This window comes from Salminus brasiliensis, chromosome 4 (genome assembly GCF_030463535.1).
Source record: "Salminus brasiliensis chromosome 4, fSalBra1.hap2, whole genome shotgun sequence".
Lineage (NCBI taxonomy): Eukaryota > Metazoa > Chordata > Actinopteri > Characiformes > Bryconidae > Salminus > Salminus brasiliensis.
The window spans coordinates 43,146,344-43,171,516 of record NC_132881.1 but is presented as its reverse complement, the minus strand read 5'-3'; the positions used below and the strand labels follow the sequence as shown (position 1 = coordinate 43,171,516).

Sequence of the window (25,173 nt, the reverse complement as noted above, 5' to 3'; positions counted from 1 at the left end):
TGAGTGGTGAAGATCGCCATAATGGCCAGATCCAAAGATCCAGAGCCTTCAAATAAGAGTTGTAGGTGCAGATAAACCTAAAAAGAGGTTTTAAAAGACTGTGAGAGTGTGATTTCTCTTTCCCAAGCAAATTAGGCTTCGACCCTTCCTCTCTAGAGAGTCGCCCAGGTGCTCGTTCAGTCTCTCGTCACTTCAAGACTTGACTACTGCAGCTCTCCTCTTGGCTGGTCTCCCTCTGTGCACCATCAGACCCCTGCAGCTTATCCAGAATGCAGCGGCACCGGCCGTCTTCAATGTTCCTAAATTCAGCCATGTCTCTCCACTGCTGCGTTCTCTCTTCACTGGCTTCCTGTAGCTGCTGCCCACATCAGATTCAGAACCCTGACGCTGGTCTACAAAGCCAAAACTGGACCAGCCCCTCCGTACTTGATGGCAATGGTCAAAAATCTGATCTGGACCAAGAGCCTTTCCAGCTTCAAGTACGGCTCGGCTCGACCCACCATCCCTCAAAATCCACGGAAGACAAGCGTCCAGACATTTTTCTGTCCTGCACCGAAGTGGTGGAACGAAGTTCCCCTGGGTGAACAGCAGAGTCCAACGCTCGCTGTCCTCAAACCCAGACTGAAGACCCACCTCCTCAGAGAATACTTGGACGAATAGCGAATAGAGTACTATGGTCACCTTATTGACTTGTGCTTAGTAATGTCTAAACTTAGAGGTATCTTTGAACTATTACTCTATTCTAACTAGCTGAGGTTTTTCTTGGGTAAATAGCAAAGCACTTTTGTAAGTCGTTCTGGATAAGAGTGTCTGCTAAATGCCTTAAATGTAATGTAATGTAATGTAATGTCCAGACCAGGCCCTAGAGTATACCTGCAGATGAGTGTAGAAGTCTCCAACAACCCATAAATGTCAAATCATTGGATCTACAGGAATCTCTCACCACAATTAATGTCAAAGAACAGCATCTACTATCAGGAGGAGACTGCACACATTAGGTTTTTATGGGAAGTGTGCAAAGAGAAAATCCTGAAGATTGAAGTCTGCACATCTAGACAAAGATGGATTTGGATGGAGGAACCAAGAGTTGAATTATTTGGGCACAGTAATAGAAGACAGCATTTGAGCAGAAGAACCGAATCTCTGAGTGGCATATTTCATGAGTGTCAGAGAGGAGTATGAGCGATATTATTGGTTAATAATACCTCTATAATAAAGAGACAGAAAGTGAGAAGAGAGAGAGAGAGAGAGAGAGAGAGAGAGAGCAAGGAAAACATCAAGAAAGAAAGAGAAAGAGAGAAAATGTATATTTTACAATAGTGTACAAGACCTATATCATACATTCTCATGTACGGTTATTTGTCCATATCTCTGACTATTCTGTATATATTGTATTTATTGTACATTCTGCACTTGTTGCTTTATTACACTTCTGGTTAGATGCTAAACTACATTTCACAGCCTTGCACTTGTACATGTTCAATGACTAAAGTTTTATCTAATCTAATCTAATCCACTTTTATGGATAGTCCTATGTGGATGCATCATAAATGGTCAGCAAACATTCAGCTGAATGTGTATTAAATAACTGAAGTAAAGTTATAAAGGATATAAATTATCCTCTTTTGGATAGAACCCTTACCTTAACGTTAACCCTAACCCTAACCCTAACCCTAACCTTAACCCTAACCTTAACTCTAACATTAACCCTAACCCTAACCTTACCCTTAACCCTGACCCTAACCTTAAACCTAACATTAACCCTAACATTAACCCTAACCTTAACCCTAACCTTAACCCTAAGCCTAAGCCTAAGCCTAACCTTAACCTTAACCTTAACCTTAACCTTAACCTTAACTTTAACCTTAACCTTAACCCTAAGCCTAAGCCTAAGCCTAACCTTAACCTTAACCTTAACCTTAACCTTAACCATAACCTTTTAGGATTTCTTAGTTTTAGGGTCAGATTTAAGGTTAGGGTTAAGGTTAGGGTTAGGTGTAGGGTCAGATTCCATAGACAATAATTTACAACTTAGAGTTCAGTTAGTTAAATGTTAGCTGAACTTCTACAGAGCATCTATAACGGACCATCCAGATATCCAACTTGCGCCCCCCCGGGCCATAGTGGTAGTGCATTAGGCCACTGAGCCACTCAGAACCTGACAGGCAGTATTTTCTACAAACATTGGATTCTGTATTTCCTGCCTCTGAATACCTCCTGCATTTGTCACGTTTCAGACTACACCTCTGACTCCTCAAACCTTCAGCAGCCAACAGTCAGCACCCATGGGCTCCTCTCAGCAGCTACCTAGTACTCTGGACATAAAATAAAATATTTGCATGCCACTACATATAGGCCTGATTCTAACTGGGACAGATCCGTCTCCTCTTAGACAAATGGCTTCAGGGTAAAGCTTGAGGAGATGCTTTCAGGTTGACTTTGAAGAGCCTACATCACAGAAGATAGAGGGAACATGTAGTATGTAAACACTGTTCCATGTTCCATGTAAACCTACCGTTCATTCCACAGATCATTCCGTCTATATACAGGAATTAGGCTGCTACAGCAGGCTGTTTTGAGTTGCTAAGACTGTCCCATGTAATTAGTGTTGGAGATTTGGAACTGATCTTAGAAAGCTTTGTGAGTGCTTGTGGATAATTTAATCAGACCCTTCGTTGGGACTTGGTTTGACTTGGCTCGCTGATGACTAGAGGGTCTCAAGTGTTGCATCCGTTCCATCATCAGCCACATCACCAGGCCTCAGGCTCAGACAACATTTTTTTTTTTTTTTTGCTGATTCACCGCCCAAACAAGGCTTCTCGATTATGGCAGTGCAAGGGAGTTAAGGCCCAGCAGATGGTGCCACTGGTCTGAACCAGTAAGCCTCATGCATTTTTCAAAGGCTCTGCTGAAACTGGAACAAGGGGCCATTTTTTAGCTAATGAATACACAAGTGTTTGCCGGCGGTGACATTTCACATATGAGGTCCCTTTTATAACTCCATTGCACCTTGTCTCCCCACAGGAATAAGTACTTGGCCAGGCTATTTTAGCCCTTCACTTCATTTCGTCCTGTTGTGCACGTTTTGTCACCGGAACGCGTCGTTATTTAGTGAGAAACTGCGGCTGCTTAATCCGTCACTGTCAAACCTGTGCTCGATACTATCTCTGCAGCAGATTTCCAACACGCCCACCGTAATAAATGATTTATAATACCTAATAAGTTATTAAGATTAGCTGCCCTTTTTAAATTGAGGCCATGGCTCTGCAATTGTAGGAACTCACAGTATCTTTTCTATTTGGGTGGGTTATGTCTGTCTGATCTGTTTAAGAAAGACGTTTGATTAACTCTGAGTCAGAGTGGGTGGTGATCCTCTAGAGAGCCAATTAGCCAAAAATATGGAGGCCAGGGGCTTTCTGAGCTTGGGCAGGCCTTTCCGTCCTGCGTCTTCATTGCCTTTGTGCTCCAGGGGCAACTCCCTGAACTCATGTGTAATAAGAAAGCAAACTGTCAGACTGACACCTGACCAGACCAGCACATTGGTCCACCAATCAGTGTACACCAATCAGCCATAATATTAAACCCCCTTGCTTGCTATTGGGAAGGTCTCCCTCATGCTTTCAAAACATGTCTGACCTGTCGAGGCATGGACTCCACTGGCACCAAGATGTTAGCAGCAGATCCTTTGAGCAGGTCCTGTAAGTTGTAAGGCGGGCCTCCCATGGATCTCATCATTGAGATTTGGGTTTCACTGGTTGACCTTCCTTGGACCACCTTTGGTAGATACTGACCACTGCATGCCAGGAACATGCCACAAGACCTTACTGATGTTTTGAAGATGTTCTCAACCCGTCACCCAGCCATTGTACCTTGGCCCTTGTTGAAATCATTCGGATCCTTAAGCTTGCCCATTATTCATGCTTCCATCACATCATCTTCACATCAAGAAGTGACATGTAGATCCCACTTCTTGACAGGTGCCACTGGAACTATATAATCAATGTTATTCACGTTATTCACCTCTCTGTGGTTTTAATGTTATGGCTGTAATCGATGTATGTAAAATTGGTTCAGTTGTGCTCTACAGTACCCTGCATGCACTTCTCCATTATGAATATCTGTCATAAATCAATGTCCATTTCCAAAAAAGAAGCTGAAGCAGTCTCGGCTCTATTAGAGAAGGCTGGAAGTACTAGCGGCTTTCCGTATAGCAGGAGCTTAATCTTCACTCAGCCTCGGGATGATACTCGAGGCCTACACAGAACCACTCTGCAATACAGCTCTCTTGCTACTGGTAAGGCGTAGGATGAAGACTGCCGTTTATCCTGATCTGACAGCAGTTTTGAGGTTTTTATATTTTTATACTTTTAATATTTAAGGTTCAGATTTGGGCAGAAGAAGCAGGCTCAAAACCGATGGAACTAATCAGGCTGTGGTAGAAGGTAGAAGATGCAGCTGAACCAATGTGTCAGTAAGGACTAGCCAGTCTCACGGAATGTCACAGCAACTTAATCTCTTAAACTGCAAGGGCCGCACTTCACGTCTGCACTTTTCCAACGACGCAGCTTACCTAATAGTCTCATAGAAGTTGCTGAATAAGTCATCGAGGTGCAGGACAGTTGCCATGTAACCCATGAAGTAATGGCAGCCATGAACAAAATCTGGCAGCTGTCAAATTGAGAAAAAAGTAGTCAGCAAGTATTAAAAAGGATCAGGTAAAAAAAAAAAACAGCAAGTACAAGAGTTGCCTGTGGAACTACTTAACACCAGATCTGGTGTTTTCATGTGGCTCTGTATTGAATGCATTACTGATTCGTGCACCTAACCCTTAAAAAACTGATGGACCTCTGGCGGGCCAAAAGTGTTATTACAAACTTCTATTACCAAAGATTAGACCTTAGTGTGTTAACACCTACTGTGTTAAGGGCTTACTAAGAACAGTCAGATCAGTTGCTATGTGGACACTAGTGGGAAACTAGTGTTTTTGCTAGGTGGTTGCTATGGTAGATGTGGTGGTTGCTATGGAGTTGCTAGTTGGTTGCTATGGAGTTATTAGGTGGTTGCTTGGGACCTGAAGGGACATGAGGGCAGGGGGAGTGAAGGAACAGTGCATTCTCCTGCCTCGAAAGTCATGGATGAAGTGTCCTTGAGCAAGGCCCCTGACCCCCAATGGCTCCCTGGTCATTGCCCACCGCTCTGGGCGTGTGTGTTCACGTCCTCGAATGTGTTAAATAAGGAGGTTCAATTCTGTTGTACTGCTGCACCATGGCTACAAAGTGTGTTCTTAGTTCTAATAAAAATGTGATGGTGTTTTTAGGTGGTTCCTGTGATGTTTCTAGATGGGTGCTATGGACCAATCCCAAGTGGTTGCTAGATGGATGCTATGGAGTTGCATAGTTCTTGCAATGTTTTTGCTAGGCATATGCTATGGTATTCCATGTGGTTGCCATGGGATTGCTGAGTGGTTGCTTAATTATCCCAATTGATTGCTGTGGTGTCTCAGGTGGTTGCCATGGGATTACTGAGTGGTTGCTTAATTATCCCAATTGATTGCTGTGGTGTCTCAGGTGGTTGCCATGGGATTGCTGAGTGGTTGCTAAAGTATCCCAATCGATTGCTGTGGTGTCTCAGGTGGTTGCCATGGGATTGCTGAGTGGTTGCTTAAGTTTCCCAATCTATGATGTCTCAAGTGGTTGTTAGTGTGTTGCCAGGTGGTTGCTGTGGTACCCCATGTTTAAGAAAGGTGCACAAACAACCAGACTAAACAATCTGTAGTTGGAATGGCCATGATATCCAAATAGCTTCATAAATTAGCATTAATTAATCACTAATAATCATAATTAATCAGCAAAAAAAAATGTTCAGCCTCTTGTATTTTATCCTGTATTTAGACTGACAGCCCGAATTCATGCATGAATGCATCGCACAATTCACCTCCACCATGTAGCCATCTCAGTGGCTAACAGGAGCTGTGACCCTTGTTGACCCTTTAGCATAAATCTGTCACCTAATCTGATGAAACATCCCCCCACTTACATGGGGCCTGCTTCAACTTCCGAGATGATGGATTGTTGCCGGCACAAACAGTATTAACCCGTGGCACTGCATTTGATTAATAATCTCTGTAGGACTCTTTTAGTCTGCAGACACTGAGCACTCTGCAATTCTGCATTCAGGAGCCCTTCAATGAGCTTTAAAGGCTGATCATTTGTGAATTTCCTGCACCGAAGCCGATCGACCTGCTCATCGCCGATAATGATGAGGGAACTGATTGCGCGTATGCCTCGCCCTCGCGTAACGTATGCATCCTTTATGTAACTTGGGTTATCGATTGCCCACAGAACAAGCCGAAATGAATTTGTACTCTCTGCTGATACAGGAGAGAACAGAGAGCCAGTGGGTGTCTATTGATCAGATGAAATTATCGCAGTTTCAAGTCTGTATCGATTCCACTCTGTCTTCCATAGGTCAGCTAAAGTGTAACACAGAATCTGGCTTCTCTGTGTGATTGCAATCATTCCTCGGTCTTTAGCTAAACTGCAGATGGTTTGGAAGTTCATGAGTCTCAGTGAGGCGTGTGAGAACCGTTTATCTGAGGGCTGCTCCGGTTTAACATCATTACACTTAATATATTGTGCAACTGAAAATGTGAACTGGCCATGATTTGAAGATATCTGAAGATGTATTGGAGTTTCCTATCAGCTGTCATAATTCAGATGATAGAAACTGATTGAAAACGTCCATCTCAAGTGGACTACATCACTGATCTGTGCATTAGTGGACTAAACTAGTCTCTGTGGTTTTCGCTACACCCATGTCTACGATTCATCCATTTCATGGTTATGCTACACTCTTTGTCATAGTCATGCAAACACCCATTTCCATGGTTACACTACACCCATTCCCATGCTTACACTACACTCATTCCCATGTTTACACTACACTCATTTCCATGGTTATACTAAACTTATTTTCATGTTTATACTACACCCCAAGACGTTTGATTAACTCTGAGTCAGAGTGGGTGGTGATCCTCTAGAGAGCCAATTAGCCAAAAATATGGAGGCCAGGGGCTTTCTGAGCTTGGGCAGGCCTTTCCGTCCTGCGTCTTCATTGCCTTTGTGCTCCAGGGGCAACTCCCTGAACTCATGTGTAATAAGAAAGCAAACTGTCAGACTGACACCTGACCAGACTAGCACATTGGTCCACCAATCAGTGTACACCAATCAGCCATAATATTAAACCCCCTTGCTTGCTATTGGGAAGGTCTCCCTCATGCTTTCAAAACATGTCTGACCTGTCGAGGCATGGACTCCACTGGCACCAAGATGTTAGCAGCAGATCCTTTGAGCAGGTCCTGTAAGTTGTAAGGCGGGCCTCCCATGGATCTCATCATTGAGACTTGGGTTTCACTGGTTGACCTTCCTTGGACCACCTTTGGTAGATACTGACCACTGCATGCCAGGAACATGCCACAAGACCTTACTGATGTTTTGAAGATGTTCTCAACCCGTTCTCTGAAAATGTGAACTGGCCATGATTTGAAGATATCTGAAGATGTATTGGAGTTTCCTCAGCTATGGACGATCAGCTGTCATAATTCAGATGATAGAAACTGATTGAAAACGTCCATCTCAAGTGGACTACATCACTGATCTGTGCATTAGTGGACTAAACTAGTCTCTGTGGTTTTCGCTACACCCATGTCTACGATTCATCCATTTCATGGTTATGCTACACTCTTTGTCATAGTCATGCAAACACCCATTTCCATGGTTACACTACACCCATTCCCATGCTTACACTACACTCATTCCCATGTTTACACTACACTCATTTCCATGGTTATACTAAACTTATTTTCATGTTTATACTACACCCATTTCCACTGTTGCACTACTCTTTTTTCCATGGTTACACTACAGTCATTTTCCTGGTCGTGCTACAACCATTACCATGGCTATGCCAAACTCATGTCCAATCTTACACTATACTCATTTTCATGCTTACACTACACCCATTTCCATGATTATGCTACACCCATTCCCATGCTTACACTACACTCTTTCCCATGTTTACACTACACTCATTTCCATGGTTACACTACACCTATTCCCATGTTTACACTACACCCATTTCCATGCTTACACTACACCCATTTCCATGCTTACACTACACTCATTTCCATTATTAGGCTACACCCATTTCCAAGGTTACATCCTACACCCACTTTCACGGTTGTGCTACACTAATTTCCATGCCTACACTACCCCCATTACCATGACTTTGCTACACCCATGTTTATGCCTCCACTACACCCACTTCTATGGTTACATTACACTTTCACGTCCATGCATATACTACACACATTTCAATTGTTACCCAGTTCTCATGTCCATATTAATGCTACACCCATTTCTGTAGTTATGCTATACCATTTTCCAAAGTTCTTTTACACTCTTTTCCATGGTTGCGCTGCACCCATTTCCATGGTTATGCTACACTCATTTCCATGGTTATGCTACACCCATTTCTATGGTTGTGCTACACCCATTTCCATGGTTACATTCCACCCAATTCCATGATTGTGCTACACTCACTTTCATAGTTATGTTAAACCTATTTCTGTAGTCATGCTATACCAATTTCCATAGTTCTTTTACACCTATTTCCATGGTTATGCTACACCTATTTCCATGATTATGCTACACCCATTATCAGGGTTACACTACACCCATTTCTATGGTTGTGCTACACCCATTTCCATGGTTTTACGAAACCCCTGTCCATAGTTACACTACACCCAATTCCAAGTTTGTGCTACACGCACTTTCAAATTTATGCTACATCCATTTATGTTGTTACGCTATACCAATTTTCATAGTTCTTTTACACCCATTTCTATAGTTATGCTACACCCTTTTCCATGGTTACACTACAAAAATATATATATATTCAAAACTGTCAAGCAGAGAAAGAAGAAAAGCTGAGCCGAGCAGAGTAAAATTAATTTATCTATCCTGTGTTAGCATTTCCTGCAGAGTGAAACGTGGTGACCTGGGGTAACCCGAGGTAACATTAGTTCAGAATTCACAGGGTTCCTCACAGTTCTCACAATTACCCACTTTCTCCTGGAGAGGGCAATATCCATTCACCCTCTCTTTCTTTGTCTCCTCCACAGCTACAGTACAGCGTACCAGTGCATCTACTACTCTCCAGAGCACACAGCCAAGGCCAGGGAGATCCTGAGCACAGTGGCACAGCTGCAGCCCCTCATCTCCGGACTGGCTGATCGTCTACTGCTGGCCGCACAGCAGCGCTCCAGCCATAGTCTACGGGATGCGCTCAAGAGCCTGGCTGAGAAGGTGAGGCCTGTGCGTCAGCTTGCATGCTTGAAGACTGATTAGACTGCAGATCACTTTGTCAGCGCTCCTCCATGAAGACGGTGCAGTTTGTCAAGTATTCCTCATCAAATATTCGATAAGAAAACCAGTTGAAGATGTTTGTGACTTGCTGTGTCTTCATGACGTTACCCTGAGACCTAACAAGTGGGTTAAGATCAATCTAACCGCTGATAGAAGGCCGTGACACCGGCAACATGGGAACGTGCAAAAGAAAACTTTTCATTTGACAGATGTCATGAACTGACACTAACTGCTGGGACTTTTTGACGGGTTTTGACAGCTTGACAAGCACACGGCGGTATGATGGTATGGTGAAGGGTTCACAAGGAGAGATATCCATCTATCTATATATCTGCGCTCCACTGCAGGTGTGCCTATCTCCGTATATCTAGCTGGCTGCTTTAACTGCAATATCTACACACACTGCCCACTTCGGCAGAAGCAGTGTTGTTGTTCTGCTCATTTTCTGGGTTCTACATACCTCATAGGTGCTCAATAAACCCTTAACCCTTCATGTCATGCCACAGAAACGTCCTTGAGTGATGGCATAGACGATCCACTTTTGATTCAGTAAAGAACCATATTTGTAACAGAGACCATTTAAAGGTCTGAGGAACCAGTTTGCATTCACATACTGTATCTCTTTTGCAGACATGGTTCTTTATGGAACCAAAAGTGGTTCTTCTATGACATTGCTCAAAGATCCATTCCGTTTGTGTGAGACAGGTGAGTGTGAAGAACCTTTAGAAGGTCTAAAGAACCTTCACTTGACATAAAGGTTCTTTAAACCTTCAAAAGGTTCTTCACACTCACACGCACATCACATGGTTCTTATGGAACAACAAGTGGTTCTTGTATGACATTGCTCAAGGAACCATCCTATTTGTGTGAGATGCCCATTACCATAATATATTGCAATATTTCAAATGTCTAAAGAAGTGTAAAGGTTCAGCAGATGTTTTAAAAGTCCCATGTGCTCAAACATCTGGTTATGGAACCAAAAGTGGTTCTTCAATGGCATTACTTAAAGAACCATTCCATCTTTGTGAGATGAGTGAGTGTAAATAACCTTTTAAATGTCCAAAGAACCTTCACTTGAGGTAAAGGTTCTTTAAACCTTTAAAAGGTTCTTCACACTCTCACATCTCTATTACAAACATAACATGGTTCTTATAGAACCAAAAGTGGTTCTTCTATGGCATCATTCAGGGAACTATTCTATTTGTGTGAGATGCGTGTAAAGAATCGTTCAAATGTCTAAAGGTTCAGAAGATGTTTTAAAAGTCCCATGTGCTCACACATCTGGTTATGGAACCAAAAGTGGTTCTTCTATGGCATTGCTCAAGGAACCATGCTGTCTTTGTTAGATGAGTGAGTGTACAGAACCTTTTAAAAGTCTAAAGAACCTTCACTTGATGTTCTTTAGACCTTTGAAAGGTTTATGCTCACACATCTGGTTTCCAAACATGTTTCTTTATGGAAATGAATGCAGTTCTTTAATGGCTTTGTCTAAATAACCATTCCAATGTGTGTGAAATGTGTGAGTATAAAGAACCTTTCAAAGGTCTAAAGAAGCTTCTTTCGACCTATAAAATGCGCTTCATGCTTTTACATCATCTTCTGTGGCTTCGCTCAAAGAACCATTTGAAGCACCTTCTAAACTGATTATGGGTCCACCATCCCAAAACTTCCAGCCAGGAGCGACTCTAAGGCAGCTTCCTCAGCACCCCCATTTCCCAGGTCCGTGTACGTCTCCTGAAGGCCTGCTCTGTAGAATTTGTCTCCGTAACCCATGCCAGATAGCACAGTAATCGGCGTAGAGAGTAAATGATGCTGTAATGTCTCAATTTGATTCATCAGCAGCTTCTTCAGTCATGTCTGGATTAGGAAGAGTCGAGTGGTCACACAGGCCTTGACAAATGGCTATCAGTGTGTGTCTTTCCCACGCCAAAACCAACAAAGGCAGGGTGCGCAGGGTTGCCAGATTGGAGGCTTTGGTGTTTTATCAGCCCAATTAATGAATTACATCTGGTGCTGTCAGTGTGCAATCTGCTGCGCTGAGATTGTTTTTGCCTCAGCGGAATAGCAGCCAATCAGCTGCCTTAATTGGTACATTCTCTCTGTCACTGCTCCTCTCCGCGTTGATTAGAGACGGGAGCCCACCCAGCTGCCGCAGCCGCAGCCAGCAGGGCCTGATTGAAATCTCAGCGTGTATGTCTGTGTGTGTGTTTGGGGACAGAGACAGAGACAGAGGGCAGCAGAGGCAGAGAGATTAAACATTTGATTGCGTGATCTTGTTAAATGCTGTAGGTGTGTCTGCTTCCGTTGACCTTCGTGAGCTTGAGTGTGGGAAATATTAAACTGGTATAGGCTGTGTTTAGGCTTCGTTAATGATGGGTGATATGGTGACATGGCATGTCGTAGCAGTCAGTAAACATTAAACTGACCAATTGTAAACAAGACAAGACAAGGATGTTGACCATTAGTGTTGGACACTGATGGAATTTGGCCTTCACCTTTAACCCATTCATGCAGTGAGCACACGCACACAGTGACAGTAAGCATACATGCCTGGAGTGGTGGACAGCCGTCCCTGCCCATGGAGATCAGAGTGTTAAGGGACCCATTGCTCAGGGGCCCAACAGGGGCCCAACTGTCATCAATAGCCTGGTGCTGTAACTGCTGAGCCACCACTGCCATTATTATATGTTTTATCGTCTATGTGTGGCTGCGTCTCCATATACTTGACATTGACCGGTTTGTAGAGGAGCATGAGTCTGACATTAACAATTTGGGGTCGTCGGGTCGTCTTTTCTGGAAGAAATGAATGGACAGATTTGTCTGGTTCCACTAAACTACTGTTATTACAGTATTACTACCAGCAGAACCAACTTCAGGCACAAGAGCTTGAGACTAGTATTAATTTGTCAAATAAATGATCTCGCTGTGCTCTTATTTCCATACAGTATAATCGTTCCTGTGTGCTCCCACCACCCATTTTCATTAATGGGTGACATTAGCCTGCCTCAAACTCCTGTAATTGGTCCAAACGTCCACACCATCCAAAAGAGTGTTTTCACACTGAACGGTTCAGTTTGATTCACCTATTGTAAGATCACCTCATTCGGCTCAAATGTCGGTCCTTTGGTCTGGACCATGATCCATGGCACCTTTCACAGCTGCTATTGTGATTTGGACCAAACTAAGAAATCAGAAGGTCTAAACAAGGTATGTGTGAAAACCTATTGGTTCTGATTGATTGGAAGTGTATATATCATTATAATATGGGACATACATTGCCTTGCCACAGTATTCCAACCTCTTAACTCTTTAGCAAGTATGGTCCCGGTAGTGGGGTTTGCCGTTGGTTGGTACGTCCCACCGGTGGGACTGGTGTAGAACGCTCAGCTCCAACTTAAGGTAAAGTAAAGGTATTTGTCACAGTACTATGTACAGTAAAATGTGTCCTCCACATTTAACCCATCTGTGGTAGTGAACACACACAGCCAACTCCAGCGCCCAGGGAGCAGAGAGGGTAAAGGGCCGGGAATCGAACCCACAACCCTGTTATCAATAGCTCTAACCGCTGAGCCACCACTGCCCTTAATTAAACTTCATTAAATCGTTCCCACACCTTACTAAGTCGTGGCCACTACTTAGTTTCATGATGTGCAATGTCACCAGCAGGACTCTGTAACTTAGTCATTGTAGAGCCTTGGTAAGTTTAACCATGAAAAAACCCTTTAACCTCTTGATGCACCAGCTTTATTACATTCTAAAGTTTAGTCATTCAGTAACTCTATATACTACGGTGCAAATTGACCGATTTAAGCTTCAGTAATAAAAGTATGTGATGAAAGTTCTGCCCACTTTGAGGCTTTATTTTAGTGCTTTATTGGTGCATTGTGTCTATTCCAACCTATCAACCCCCAGAAAAGAGAAATACTGTGTCGTAAAAAAGTCGTTGAGTAGTGTCAGTATATTTCACAGGGTATATTTTTGCCACATTGCCCATCCCTAGTCTACGTGTTTATTCACAGGTGTGTATATGTGTGTGCGTGTGTGTGTGTGTGTGCAGTGTTAGAACAGAACACCTACACACACAGAATTACTCTTACCCCAAGTGGCCCATCCGTCACTGCAGAAAAGCTGTGGGCTGTGAAGTCTGCAGAACAAACTGCAAACTATTTTTCAGCTGGAGTCTAGAGCCAGCGAAGGTTAAGGAGTTTAGATCTTCCCTGCTGGCCGTTCCCAGACCATGCCAAGAGCCGAATCCAAGATCATCCAAGGACAGAATTTCACTATAATGCATTACCGCAGATCAGAAATGAGACAAGCCTGGACCCAGCACAGCTCAGAGATCAGACTGACCATTAATCTGCATCCGTGCTCTGCAGTTAAAGAGGTTTAAAGTGATAGTTCAAAGAAAAAAATCCCATTTATACAATTTTCCGTCCATCCCAGACGTACGGCTGCAGGACAATGTGAGAGAACTCTTTAGAAGTACTTGAATGTCTGCATTGATTGCTACTAACATGAGTTTCTCCATACCTGTAGGCTCTAATGCACTGTGCTAGGCCATTGTAAACATACTGTTACACACTAGTTTGTATGTTCTTTCCTTCCTCGCAGAAGGGCAGTGCCGTTGCTGCAGCAAAAACAGAGCAGCCAGCTTTGTTGAAGTAGCTGAATTGTTAAAAATCACGTAGCCTTCAGCACCCTAAGAGGTATTCCCTCTGCATGCCTGTTGCTCACTTCGGAGTTCAGCATTTAATAAAGGGAATTGGTACTGCTCTATTGCGCCGTGATTCAACTCCTGAAAGGCTTGATAAATATAAATCGGACTGGATTCAGGGAACCTCTCTAGTGAAAAATTAATTATTTTCATAACTAGACTGTTACATTATTTCTCATGCACTGCACTGAATGCAGCCAATGGTAGATCACACAGCTAATCATAGTGTGAGAACCTCTACGTTCAGAGGAGGCTTTAGGTTTTACAATAGCTCATTGCATTTCATTACTCTCAGGGCTTTAAGATTGCACTTAAATGGAGGAAAAAGCCACCAAACATTCAGTAAAATCTTAATAAATGAGCAAGGAAAAAAATGAGGCCACAAGGCCTTGGTTATGTAGGAACCCCTATTCTCATAACTCGTATAGTCAGGGGGTGATGAGCTGCTGTCCACTATCATCAACCCCATATTCCCCGTTGGCATCTCGTTTTATCCTTTTGCCAGCTTTGACTAAGACCGGCAGGGCTGGGGCTCATACGCTGCCGTTATGGCGGCCGTTAAACTTGAATCCTGAGCCATGTTGCTTTGCCATCATCAGCAGCCAGAGTCAGAAGGAGCACAATTGGCCGTGCTCTTTTGGGTGAGTAGATGCGCTGCCTTCCTTCATCACTCTTAAAGCAATGTTGGCCGGCACAGGCATCTGTTAGCTGGTGTGGTGGAGCTGGGGAGGACCCAGTGCTTTCCTCTGAGCATGGCGGCTCAGTGGATGGTGCATTGCGAGGGTTTTGGAAGCTATGAATGGATGGGTTAATCAGCAGTACTAAATTGGGAGAAAAAGGGAAAAATAGCAGGGCTATCTCTAGTGGCTGGAGTTTATGACAAGTTCAAATATGCCAGGTTTTCTTTTCAGTGGTGGAGGTTCATGGTATACATTATACCTATTTTAAGAGCTTTACAAATAATAGGCAGAGTTTGAAGGCACCTGGCTGAGTGTGTGCTGATCATCTTAAAAACTAGTGATCCAAACGCTAGAGGGTGACCATAGTTTCGTTTGCAAAAAAGAGGTCAGTGGGGACACACGGCTGTCCGCCATAGTTAGGATGGCATGGCTGGGGGTTTCAAGTAAGCCTAAGTTAAAGAGAAAGGAGATGGTTTAGTCATATAGGTTAATAATGCTATCTATTGGTCTTGCTAAGTGAGTAAATGTGTGTAATTAATGTACATTAACATGCTGTAGCTGCAGGTTGGAAAGGTATTTCCACCCTCACACATACACATTGCCAATGTCCTACAACTTAGGCCTACTTGAACCCCCCCCAGCCATGACTTCCTAACTACAGTGGATTCCTGTGTGTGCCCAAACATGGTCATCCTAGCATTTGGATCATTGTCACAGTGAAGTATACACAAACTACCCCTGACCCTATCAATATATAAAACCTTTTAGCTTTTAAAACCAAATATTATTAAAACAAACGACAAACTTACACAAGGCAGCGGTTGGTTTTTAATGTTATTATTTATTTTAGCAGTTGCAATTGGGTGGTCCTGAAAGTAGGGGGCACTGCTGCCTAGGATATCTAATTTTGCAAGCGTGTGTTTTCTTTTCTCCTTCTCTCTTTCTTCTTCTTCACTTATCTGTTTGCCCATCTTTGTTTCTCTCTCACTCCAGCACTCTCCCCACTACACCCCCCCCCTCCGCATGTACACTATATGTCCAAATGTTTGTGGACACCCCAACTTTAAGTTGCACCCATTGCTCCCACAGATGTGCAATTGCACACACATAGCTTGTCCAGTCTCTGTACAGAGGTACTGCCAATACAATGGGACTCAACATAAATCTATTGGCACCATACCTAATGCCACGTGTTGGCTAGAGGGGTATAAAGCCCCCCAGCATCGAGCATCGCTCAGTGTTCCTGTACTGAGATGCCTCACTCAGGAGTAATAAAATTGTTTGTTGTTCTTGTTGTCCACACCTGAGGAGCAGCAGCTCATCTGTCCTGATTTTTTTTCACTGGCCCTCACACTGTTCTGGCGTATGTGTGTGTGTGTGTGTGTGTGTGTGTGTGTGTGTGTGTGTGTGTATGTTTGTTTATTTAGTTAGTTCTGATTTGCTCTTGATGGTTGAAGTGAGTGGTGAAGATCACCCTGGCAAGATCCAAAGAGCTCTCTGAGGCCTTCAGAAAGAGGGTTGTAGATGCATAGCAAGGGTTTCCTCCCTTGCTCCCTTTCTGATGGTAGATGCTGTACTTTGGTATCAGCCGTGGCGAGAGCTTCCTCTAGGTCCTGTAGGTGGTGACCTTTTAGGATTCTTGGAGACTACTTTACTGATCTTGAGGTCTGCTCTTGGGCTGAACTTGCCAGGACAGCGTGACCTGGCCGTGTTGGTACACCTAATTTCTAATTGTTCTGAGACCTTCTTAAATCCCTTCCCAGACTCAGCTGCATCTACATCTTTCCGAAAGCCTCTGAGAGCTCTTTACACACATTTCTATTACAAACATGCTTCTTTGATGAAACCACAGAGGTTCTTCTATGTCAACGCTCCAAAGAATCATCTGAAGCAGCTTTGAAGGAATGAACATTCAGATTTTTGACTCAGATTTACTCTTTCTGACCTGACGGCTCACATTCATGTGGGTAAATGACCTGTATCTGTTTTCAGTGTCGACAAACCCTCACCCTGAAACGACCCCTATTTACACATCCATCAAAAACATCATGTGTCAAGAACATCAAACTAAAGCTGAATGCTGAATGACTCCTTATCCCCTAGTGTACTCTCTAGGGTGAGCCATGAAACCATGGCTTCTTCCCTCAGATAGAGCAGTACACTGTATGTCCAGCAGAGATCTGTGCACATAGACTGCATCCCCAGTGGCTCTTTGTAAGACATTTAATGTGGGTGTCCATATTCTGGTTTTCAAAAAAGGGGACACTGTGGACATCTGGGCGTCCACTGTGGTTAGGATGTTGTGGCTGGGGTGCTTAAAGTTGTAGGCCCTGAGTTGTAGGACTGTGGCTGTATGTGTGTGAGGGTGGGGGGAGTCAAGTATCTCTGAAGCCATGCAGCTATTTTAATGGTCATTAATGTTATCTTCACCACCAACATGATTTATTTTTTTTATTCAAAAATCATATCAAATATTTAGTTGCTATACAAAAATCCATAATTTCAATGCAACTGAAACGTCTACCTGCAGGGAGAGGCTAAAACCGATGACCACACTCCTTGGTTTTGGAGGTCCGCAGGTTGAGCATGGCGAGCAGATGCTGATCTTGCTCTTCTCTGCAGGTCAGATGATGTGCAGTTTGTGAAGGTTTGGTTTGGTAGCTAAGGAGGTTATGAAGACATACATCATGATGGCTGTATAGAATTGAACAAGCAGCTCCTGAGGCAGGTTGAACAACTTCAAATGGTATAAGAAGTGCATCCTTTGTTTGGCTTTCCTTGGTCTTGATTTTGCCATTCCACCATTATCTCATTCATTCAGAGTATTTATCTGAGTTACATAAACCAAATCAACTGGTTGTTATCACATTAAGGATTATTTTAGGTTGAATGGACAAGCCCATTTTTGCAGTGTTGGATGAGACCAATAACTGTGGTGATGTTTACAAACTTCAGGGTTTTGATACAGGGCTTTTTGCAGGTGCAGCCCACATTGGTGTACAGTGCGAACAGCAGTGGGGATAGCAGCCATCCTTGCTAGTCCCTCCAGTTCAAGTGCCTTAAGAGAATTTTTCCAGTCTTATTTGCTATAAACAAGGTCACTCCCATCTACATCTCAGACCTCTTGAGCCCAGAACCCTTAACCTCATGGGTTTCGAGATCTTCAAATCAGTTGCTTTAAGCCATTCTGCATTCTCTATCTAAAGGAGAATCTAAAGAACTTTCTCTGTAGTTTCCCAATAAATGTGAAGTAGTCTACCTCCCTCCTATGGATGAAGATGCTTTTATGTCCAATCTGAAAACCTACTGATGGACTATCTTCATTCTTAGGCTTTTTCCTTCTAAATGGTTTTAAAGCTCTTTTGTTAATATTTTATGTAATATTCAAATATTACAATTTTATTTTGTCATTTTTTAACTCTACTTATTGATTAGTTCGTAGTTTGTGTTTGTCTTTATATGTTTATTGTTTATTTTATCATTTTTAAAAATTTCTTTATTTTGATTAGAGCTTTGTTTTGCTTCTGAAGTCTTTAATGATGCACAATTGGCCTTGCTCTCTCCAGGGTGGGCAGATGGCGCTCTCTCCCCACATTGCTTCGCTGCAAGGTGGTGCAAAGGGTTCTGGTGTTGGTTGAGGTGGTAAACTCTGTAAAGTGTGGTCCATCTGTTCAACCTTAAAAAAGCTGGATATGCTGCTCTATCCCCCAGGCAAGTTGGTTGCCTGGTGGTGTTGCATGAAAATGAGCGGCTTGATTGCACATGTGTTGGAGGGGGCATGTGTTGGGCCACCCTCACTAGTGTCATGGGCATCGAGATGAGAGAGTCCAAATTGGGGAGAAAAATGGGTGAAAATCGGATACAATTTAAAAAATAAATCAAAATAAATATGCTTTAGAAATAAAGAATGACTTGACTTGCTGCTCTCTTCTGACGAGGAAGCTAGTGATCCCCTGGCAGGTGGTGTTAGGAATGCTAAGCTGGAAACGCTTCTTGTGGGCTGAGCTGAATTTGAGGAAAAGGGTTCTGGTGTTGGTTGAGGTGGTGAACGCTGTAAAGTGTGGTTCGTCTGTGAAACCATAAACAAACAAATGACTAAATGTGAAGCAAGCAGCTGAACTGGGTTTTATTTAACTCAAATAAATGTGTTGACTCAAATAATGAATAATTCATATATTTATTTGAGTTGTTCAGTGGCTACATGGAGCAAAGGATGGGTTAAGAAGTTGAGGAACGGAGGTCTGGACCTGCCAACAGGTCAGGAAACCTTAAGCAGATCTGCTCATGCCCTTCTCTCTCTCCCCTTCTCTCTTTCTCTCTTGCTCTTTGCAGACGGAGCAGTTTGTGCATGCTCTGAAGGATGAGCTGGTAAAGAGTGCTCTCTTGGCACTCCACGCTGCTCGGCCCGGCTACGTCAGCAAGAGTCAAACATCCAGTCAGCCCGAGGTACACTCAACCCCAAATCAAAACCAAAATCCAAACCAGAGTCCAGAGCCAGATGCTGTCATCTGCAACAACGTGGCTGGCTCCCAGTCTCCTCCTAAAAGGGAAAATTCGACGCCTCCTAAATGCCAGGACATCCCGCACCACAAGGAATACGACGAGGAGGAATGGGTAAGTTTATACTCACTTATTTTTCTATGTAATCTCTCAAAGTGTTCTCTTATCTGTCCAAGCGGTAGGCAAGCTTATACAGTGTGGTGGGTTCTCATTACGGTGGCACCTGTCAAGGAGTGGGTATAAATACAAGCAGCGAGTGAACAGTCGGGTTTTGAAGGTGATGTGTTGAAAGCAGGAAAAATGGGCAGACATAGTGATCTGAGCCACTTTGACAAGGGCTGAATTGTGATGGTTTGACGACTGGGACGGAACATATCCTCCAAAACATCAGGTAGGTTTTGCAGAGTTTTTCTGGAATGCAGTGGTCAGTACCTACCAAAAGTGCTACAAGGAAGGACAACTGGGGCAGGGTCATGGGCACCCAAGCGACAGGGACAGCGACAGGGCACCCAAGACTCAATTAAGTCCCAACAGGACTTTACTGGATCTGTTGCTAATCACTTGGTGCCAGATACCACAGGACACCTTCGGAGGTCTTGTGGAGTCCATGCTTTGACGAGTCAGAACATTTTTGGTTCTGGAACCTGCACAATATTAGGCTTAATTACTGAAGCTTACAGACGCTATGTGCAGGATGAGTCGGCAAGATGGGTGTAAACCCCTCGAAAAACAGTGGAACTGGGTTTTCTGGAGTGATGGTGCTCCGTTCAGAAACTTTGGGATAAGCTGGAGTGGTGTTTGTCATCCAGAACCTGGCCAGTACCCAACATCAGAACCTGACCTCCCTGTTCCTTTCTGACTGAAGGCAATCAAATCCTTACAGCAGTGTTCCGACAAATAGTGCTGAGCCTTCCAAGAAGAGCAGAGGGTGTTACTAATCCAGCAATGAAAGGGAAGGTGTTAGAAGGTGTCTACAAACCTTTGGACATATAATGTATGAACATACTGTACACTAGTTTTCTACAGTGATAGATTACTGAAGGTCCTTTGCCCCAAAAAATAGGTCAGGCATAGGCCCGGGTGGCCCCCTGTTCTGTGGCTCGTGTGGTGTTCGGGGTTTTGAGGGAGTGTAAAAGGTTTTTTAGAAAAAAGAGGGAAATGCTGGGTGAGAGTTTTTGAAACTTCGGTGTGAAGTTCTCGTCGTCTCCATGGAGGCAGGAGAACGGGTCAGCGATCATGCCTCTGGCGACAGGCTCGCTTGCAGCAGCGGCTGTGAAAACTGTTCATTAAAAAGCCCTAACAGGCGCCACAGCTGCTGGGTGGAAGTTTGAAAACTTTCTGTGTGTTATCAAGGAGCATAAAGAGAAGTGTCTCTGTGCTCTCCCTCACTACTGGCCACCGACAAGTGGGTGTTAGAACTTGGTGCCTGGGTGTCTCTCTCTTCTAATTGCATTCTCCAGTGTGTGTGTGTTCTTGTTTGCCGGCCCATCAGTGTCATAGCCACGGCTAACAGCAGGGGATTAGTGGTGCAGCTTAGACAGCGATCTCTAATCAATGATAAAATGATTTGCTTGCCTTTAAGTGTGGCTGAGAAGCGAAAAAAGGGGGGGAAAGCAAGAACATAAAGGATCCCTGAAAAGAAGAGAAAAGGCACAACAAAGGACGTACAGAATCTGTTATTATACATAACGCTATGGGTAGCCTAATTACTCTTGCGGCACAAGCACAAGAGACATAAGCGAGTATTGAAGCTTTTAGACCCAACGAGAAATAACAAGCCCGGGACACCAGAGGATATGCATGGTCTGAAAGTCAGAGGAAGCAAAGACCGGAGAGCCACTGACCTAAAACTCACTGCTTTAAGAAATATGGATCTCTGAAGCACCATGGAGAAATCTGGGTTATGCTGTTCTTATTGGTGAGGTTCTGAAAAGGGATGGTGACCCCTCATAATAAACAGCTCCTTAATAGAAACCTAATCATTATTAAATTTAAGTGTTATTTTTTTTTATTATGGTTATAATGTAATATAATATATATATATATATATATATATATATATATATATATATATATATATATATATATATATATATATATATATAATATATATTCTACAGAATGCAGAATACATAAACTGATAAACAATTTATGGACATTGTATATATATATATATACAATAAAAGTTCATTTTCTGAAAGCCGTTTCTATGTGTTTACTAAGGTTTTACTGGTGGTTTCTATTGTGTTAATATGTGGTTGCTGTGATGTTACTAAGCAGTTGCTAGGTTGTTGCTATAATGTTGCTAAGATGGGTATAAAACCCCCAAAAACTGGTCTTTGGAGCAGTTGAAGTGTGTTTTCTGAAGTAATGGCTCTCCACAAAAATCTTTAGGATAAGCTGGAGTGGTGTGTGTGATGCAGAACAAAGAACCTGATCACCCTAATGCTTTTTTGGCTGAAAGCAATCAAATCATTACAGCAGTGTTCCAACAAATAGTGCAGAGCCTTCCATGAAGAGCAGAGGGTGTTACTAATTCAGCAATTAAATGTTGGATTAGAAGGTGTCTACAAACCTTTGGGCATTTAATGTATGAACATACTGTACACTAGTTTTCCAGTGATAGATCTCTGAAGGTAATTAATATATATAAAATTTATATAATATTGTAATATTTAATTAATAATTGTGTCTAAAATAATTATTGATTAGTCTTATGATGCTAAATAGTTAATGATTAGGACAATGGCATTTATTATCTAGAAAAGTGCATTTCCTGAAGGTTCATACATGTTTGCTAAGGTTTTCCTGGTAGTTGCTATGTGGTTGCTACGGTTTTTGCTAGATGGGTTACCTTGTTGCAAGGTGATTGCTATGGTCTCTCAGGTGGCCGCTGTGGTGTTGCCAAGTGGTTACTGTAGTATCCCATGTGGACGGTTGTGTGTTACTAGTGTATTTGTATCATCGCAACCATTTAAGGGTGCACGAACTTTTGCACCCCATTTATTCCTATCAGAAAATTATTTTTTGTGAAATCTGATGCCAGTCTGAAAGGCTTCCCAGGTTTGAAAACATCCACAGGTGCTTGTGTTCACCCTTTGGATGTGGAGCTGACTAAGCAGCTCTCACTAAGAAAAGCAAAGAGATTAAAAGGAAGAACTTCTGATCAAATCAATCAAATATACTGTTGGAATTCTCAGAACCGTGGACTGACCACCCCAGAATTTAGGCCTCAACATTATTGAATCTATTTGGGATTGATTGGATGGTGAGAAGATGTTTGAAGGTTTGAAGGTATGCAGAAACCTTCCTGCAGATTTATGCAGTGAAAGAAGACAGTAAAAGTGAGTCTCCTGAAAAATAATAAAGGCAAAGGGTGGAGCTCTAAACACTTTAACATCTGATATTAGCTTGGGTTGTTGAGGCTTAAGATGTTTCATGTCCTGTTAAATATGTTCCCTGACTGGGAAATAAACAATTCACACTTAATGGTTGTTTTGACTGGGGGTTAATGGGGGTGGTGTGGTTTTACACAACGGCTATATGTAGGTTCTTTTTTTAATGGGTATATAACCGTACGGTGCATCCCAATGCTTGGACATATAAGTACCTAGGACAGAAAATCCTTTTGTCTTATTGTCACGCACAAGAACGTGTCTCTGTTGGATGTAGCTGGGCTTTAACTCTCCTTCTGGTCTCTCTAGGACAGGGTGTGGGCCAACGTAGCGAAACGTTTGAACTGTGTCATCGCTATGGTGGACAAACTGCAGGAGCAGGACAACAACAACCAGGACTCCACACCTGACCAGACTCTTGCTGATGTCATCACATCCCACAATCCCGGTTAGTGTCAACTCCTTTACATTATCAAAAGTACCTGATAATGATTGAGTAGGTTTGAGTGTGAGTGAGTTTGGCAAGACAGAGGTGCTCTTCAAGTCCCTATAAATAAAGGTTCCTGTTGTCTAGTCCTGTAGAGAAGTCCTGCCAATAGAATTAATAGGTAATAAATAAGCAGATAAACATGAATCTATTGGCACCATGCTGCCTAATGCCAGGTGTGGGCTAGAGGGGTATAAAGCCCCCCAGCATTGAGCTGTGGAGCAGTGGAGGAACTGTGTTCTCTGGAATGATGCATGATGGTGCTCCATCCAGTACTTTTAGGATGAGTTGAGGAGTTGGGGATGAGGTGGGGTGGTGATCATCCAACATCTTGACCTCACTAATGAGAATTTGATTGTGTCCAGCGACACGAGCATTAGTGAGGTGAAAATGTTGGTGGATCACCACCCCAATATATAACAGTATATTTATTTATTTATTTATTTATTTTTAACAAATATAATCAATTCATTATTTAAACAAAATAATAACATAAACAAGATTACATCATTTGGAGGCTCTGTCAGATGTCGGACTCGATTCATTTTGTGATAGAGATGGAGACAGACGTACACGCAGGTTATTTCTTAATAAATGAAAATAAAACTAAATAAGCACTAGGACACCTTCAGAGGTCCTGTGGAGTCCATGCCTTTGAATGGTCATGGCAGCACACCGGGGACCTGCTTAATACTAGGCAGGTGTTAGACTAGGTGGTAGGTACTAATGTTATGGCTGATTAGTGTATGTGTGTTATTTGGTGTATTTTAGCTGCTGCATGGTTAAACCAACTGAATCATGAGAAAGATACCATGTCAAAAGAAGCTGAACTCTGGCGTGGACTGCAAACGAACTAGATGTGAAAGCAGCCTAAGAGTTCAGGACCAGGGTTGGGAATGTGCACCAACCTTTTGGCTGGAGGGCTCAGCTCTGGCTTTATTCTAGCCCCATTATTAATACTAATAATTTCTACGTTTATATCTGCACCCCTCTCCCGGCATGCTCTCTGCTTCTTGCACACTTTCCATGGCTTCTGTCCTCTGATGTTACTGCAGATCTTGCAATTCAACGGAGAGCCTGTGTTGCGATGGTTTCCATTTTGTCAGAGCCGCCTCTTAGTAGGATGGCCGCTAGCAGTAAATTTCAAATGCAGCTGCCTGCAAGAGGCGAGAAATGAAGGTCTGAGGAATTCATAAGGGCATATATTAAAGAGTGGACATTTTCTACACTCTAAATTCTTCTATTTTGTGGTTCTGCACACTTTCAGCTTTTCTACATCCCCTCATTATCCCTGCCTGTACGCTGAAACACGCTGCAGAAAAGCCTAAAGGCCATTTATGAGCAAAACTCGAACCCGTGAGCCGGTGTAAGGGCACCTTTATGCAGCAAACTGTCCAAACAGTTCTCCTCTCTCTGTTTGATCTGTAAGCTGCAAACACACACTGGGAAATTATGAAGGTGCAAAGGTGACACTTTTATCTAAACACAGAGACGTCAAACACTGCTAGCTATTTTAGCGTCCCACACATCTGTAGACGCTGCAGGTCAGGAGATGTTCTGGTATTGCAAACTGTCACCACCACACACACACACACACACACATCTACACACACACCTGTCAGACAGTGAGATAAGACATTAGTTTTATCAGTGCCCATGTGGGAGGAAACTCTGCGGAGAGGCTTCAGTAACGGCCTGATGACATTAGCTGTCAGCAGGGGGAGTGATGTAATTGAGAGGAGTGAAAACTGAGTGCTTGACCTCCAGCAATGAGTTTTGATTCGAGAGGTGTTCATCATCATGTAAATGTAGCTTCACCCAGCTGTTAGGCAATGCTGCCACCCAGTGGTCACCTGCAGAACCTCAGTCTTGAGCATCTGGGCCGGTTTGCAGGGTTGCTTTTAATATGTAAGGATTGTTATTCAGGTTTTAAAAGCTTTCCTTTATTGGTTCCCCTGAGGTCCACTTATGA

General features: G+C 43.0%; 1 protein-coding gene across 6 annotated transcripts in view; it reads left to right on the top strand.

Annotated features, from left to right (window-relative positions):
- Positions 1 to 25,173, top strand: part of inpp4b (inositol polyphosphate-4-phosphatase type II B) — a 367,851-nt gene that overhangs the window by 301,008 nt on the left and 41,670 nt on the right. For all 6 annotated transcript variants that reach the window (XM_072678528.1, XM_072678527.1, XM_072678526.1 and 3 more), the window contains 3 exons: positions 9,182 to 9,365; positions 19,152 to 19,433; positions 23,024 to 23,162. In XM_072678528.1, coding sequence (XP_072534629.1) covers positions 9,182 to 9,365; positions 19,152 to 19,433; positions 23,024 to 23,162 — 605 coding nt within the window. The remainder of the gene's footprint in view (positions 1 to 9,181; positions 9,366 to 19,151; positions 19,434 to 23,023; positions 23,163 to 25,173) is intronic.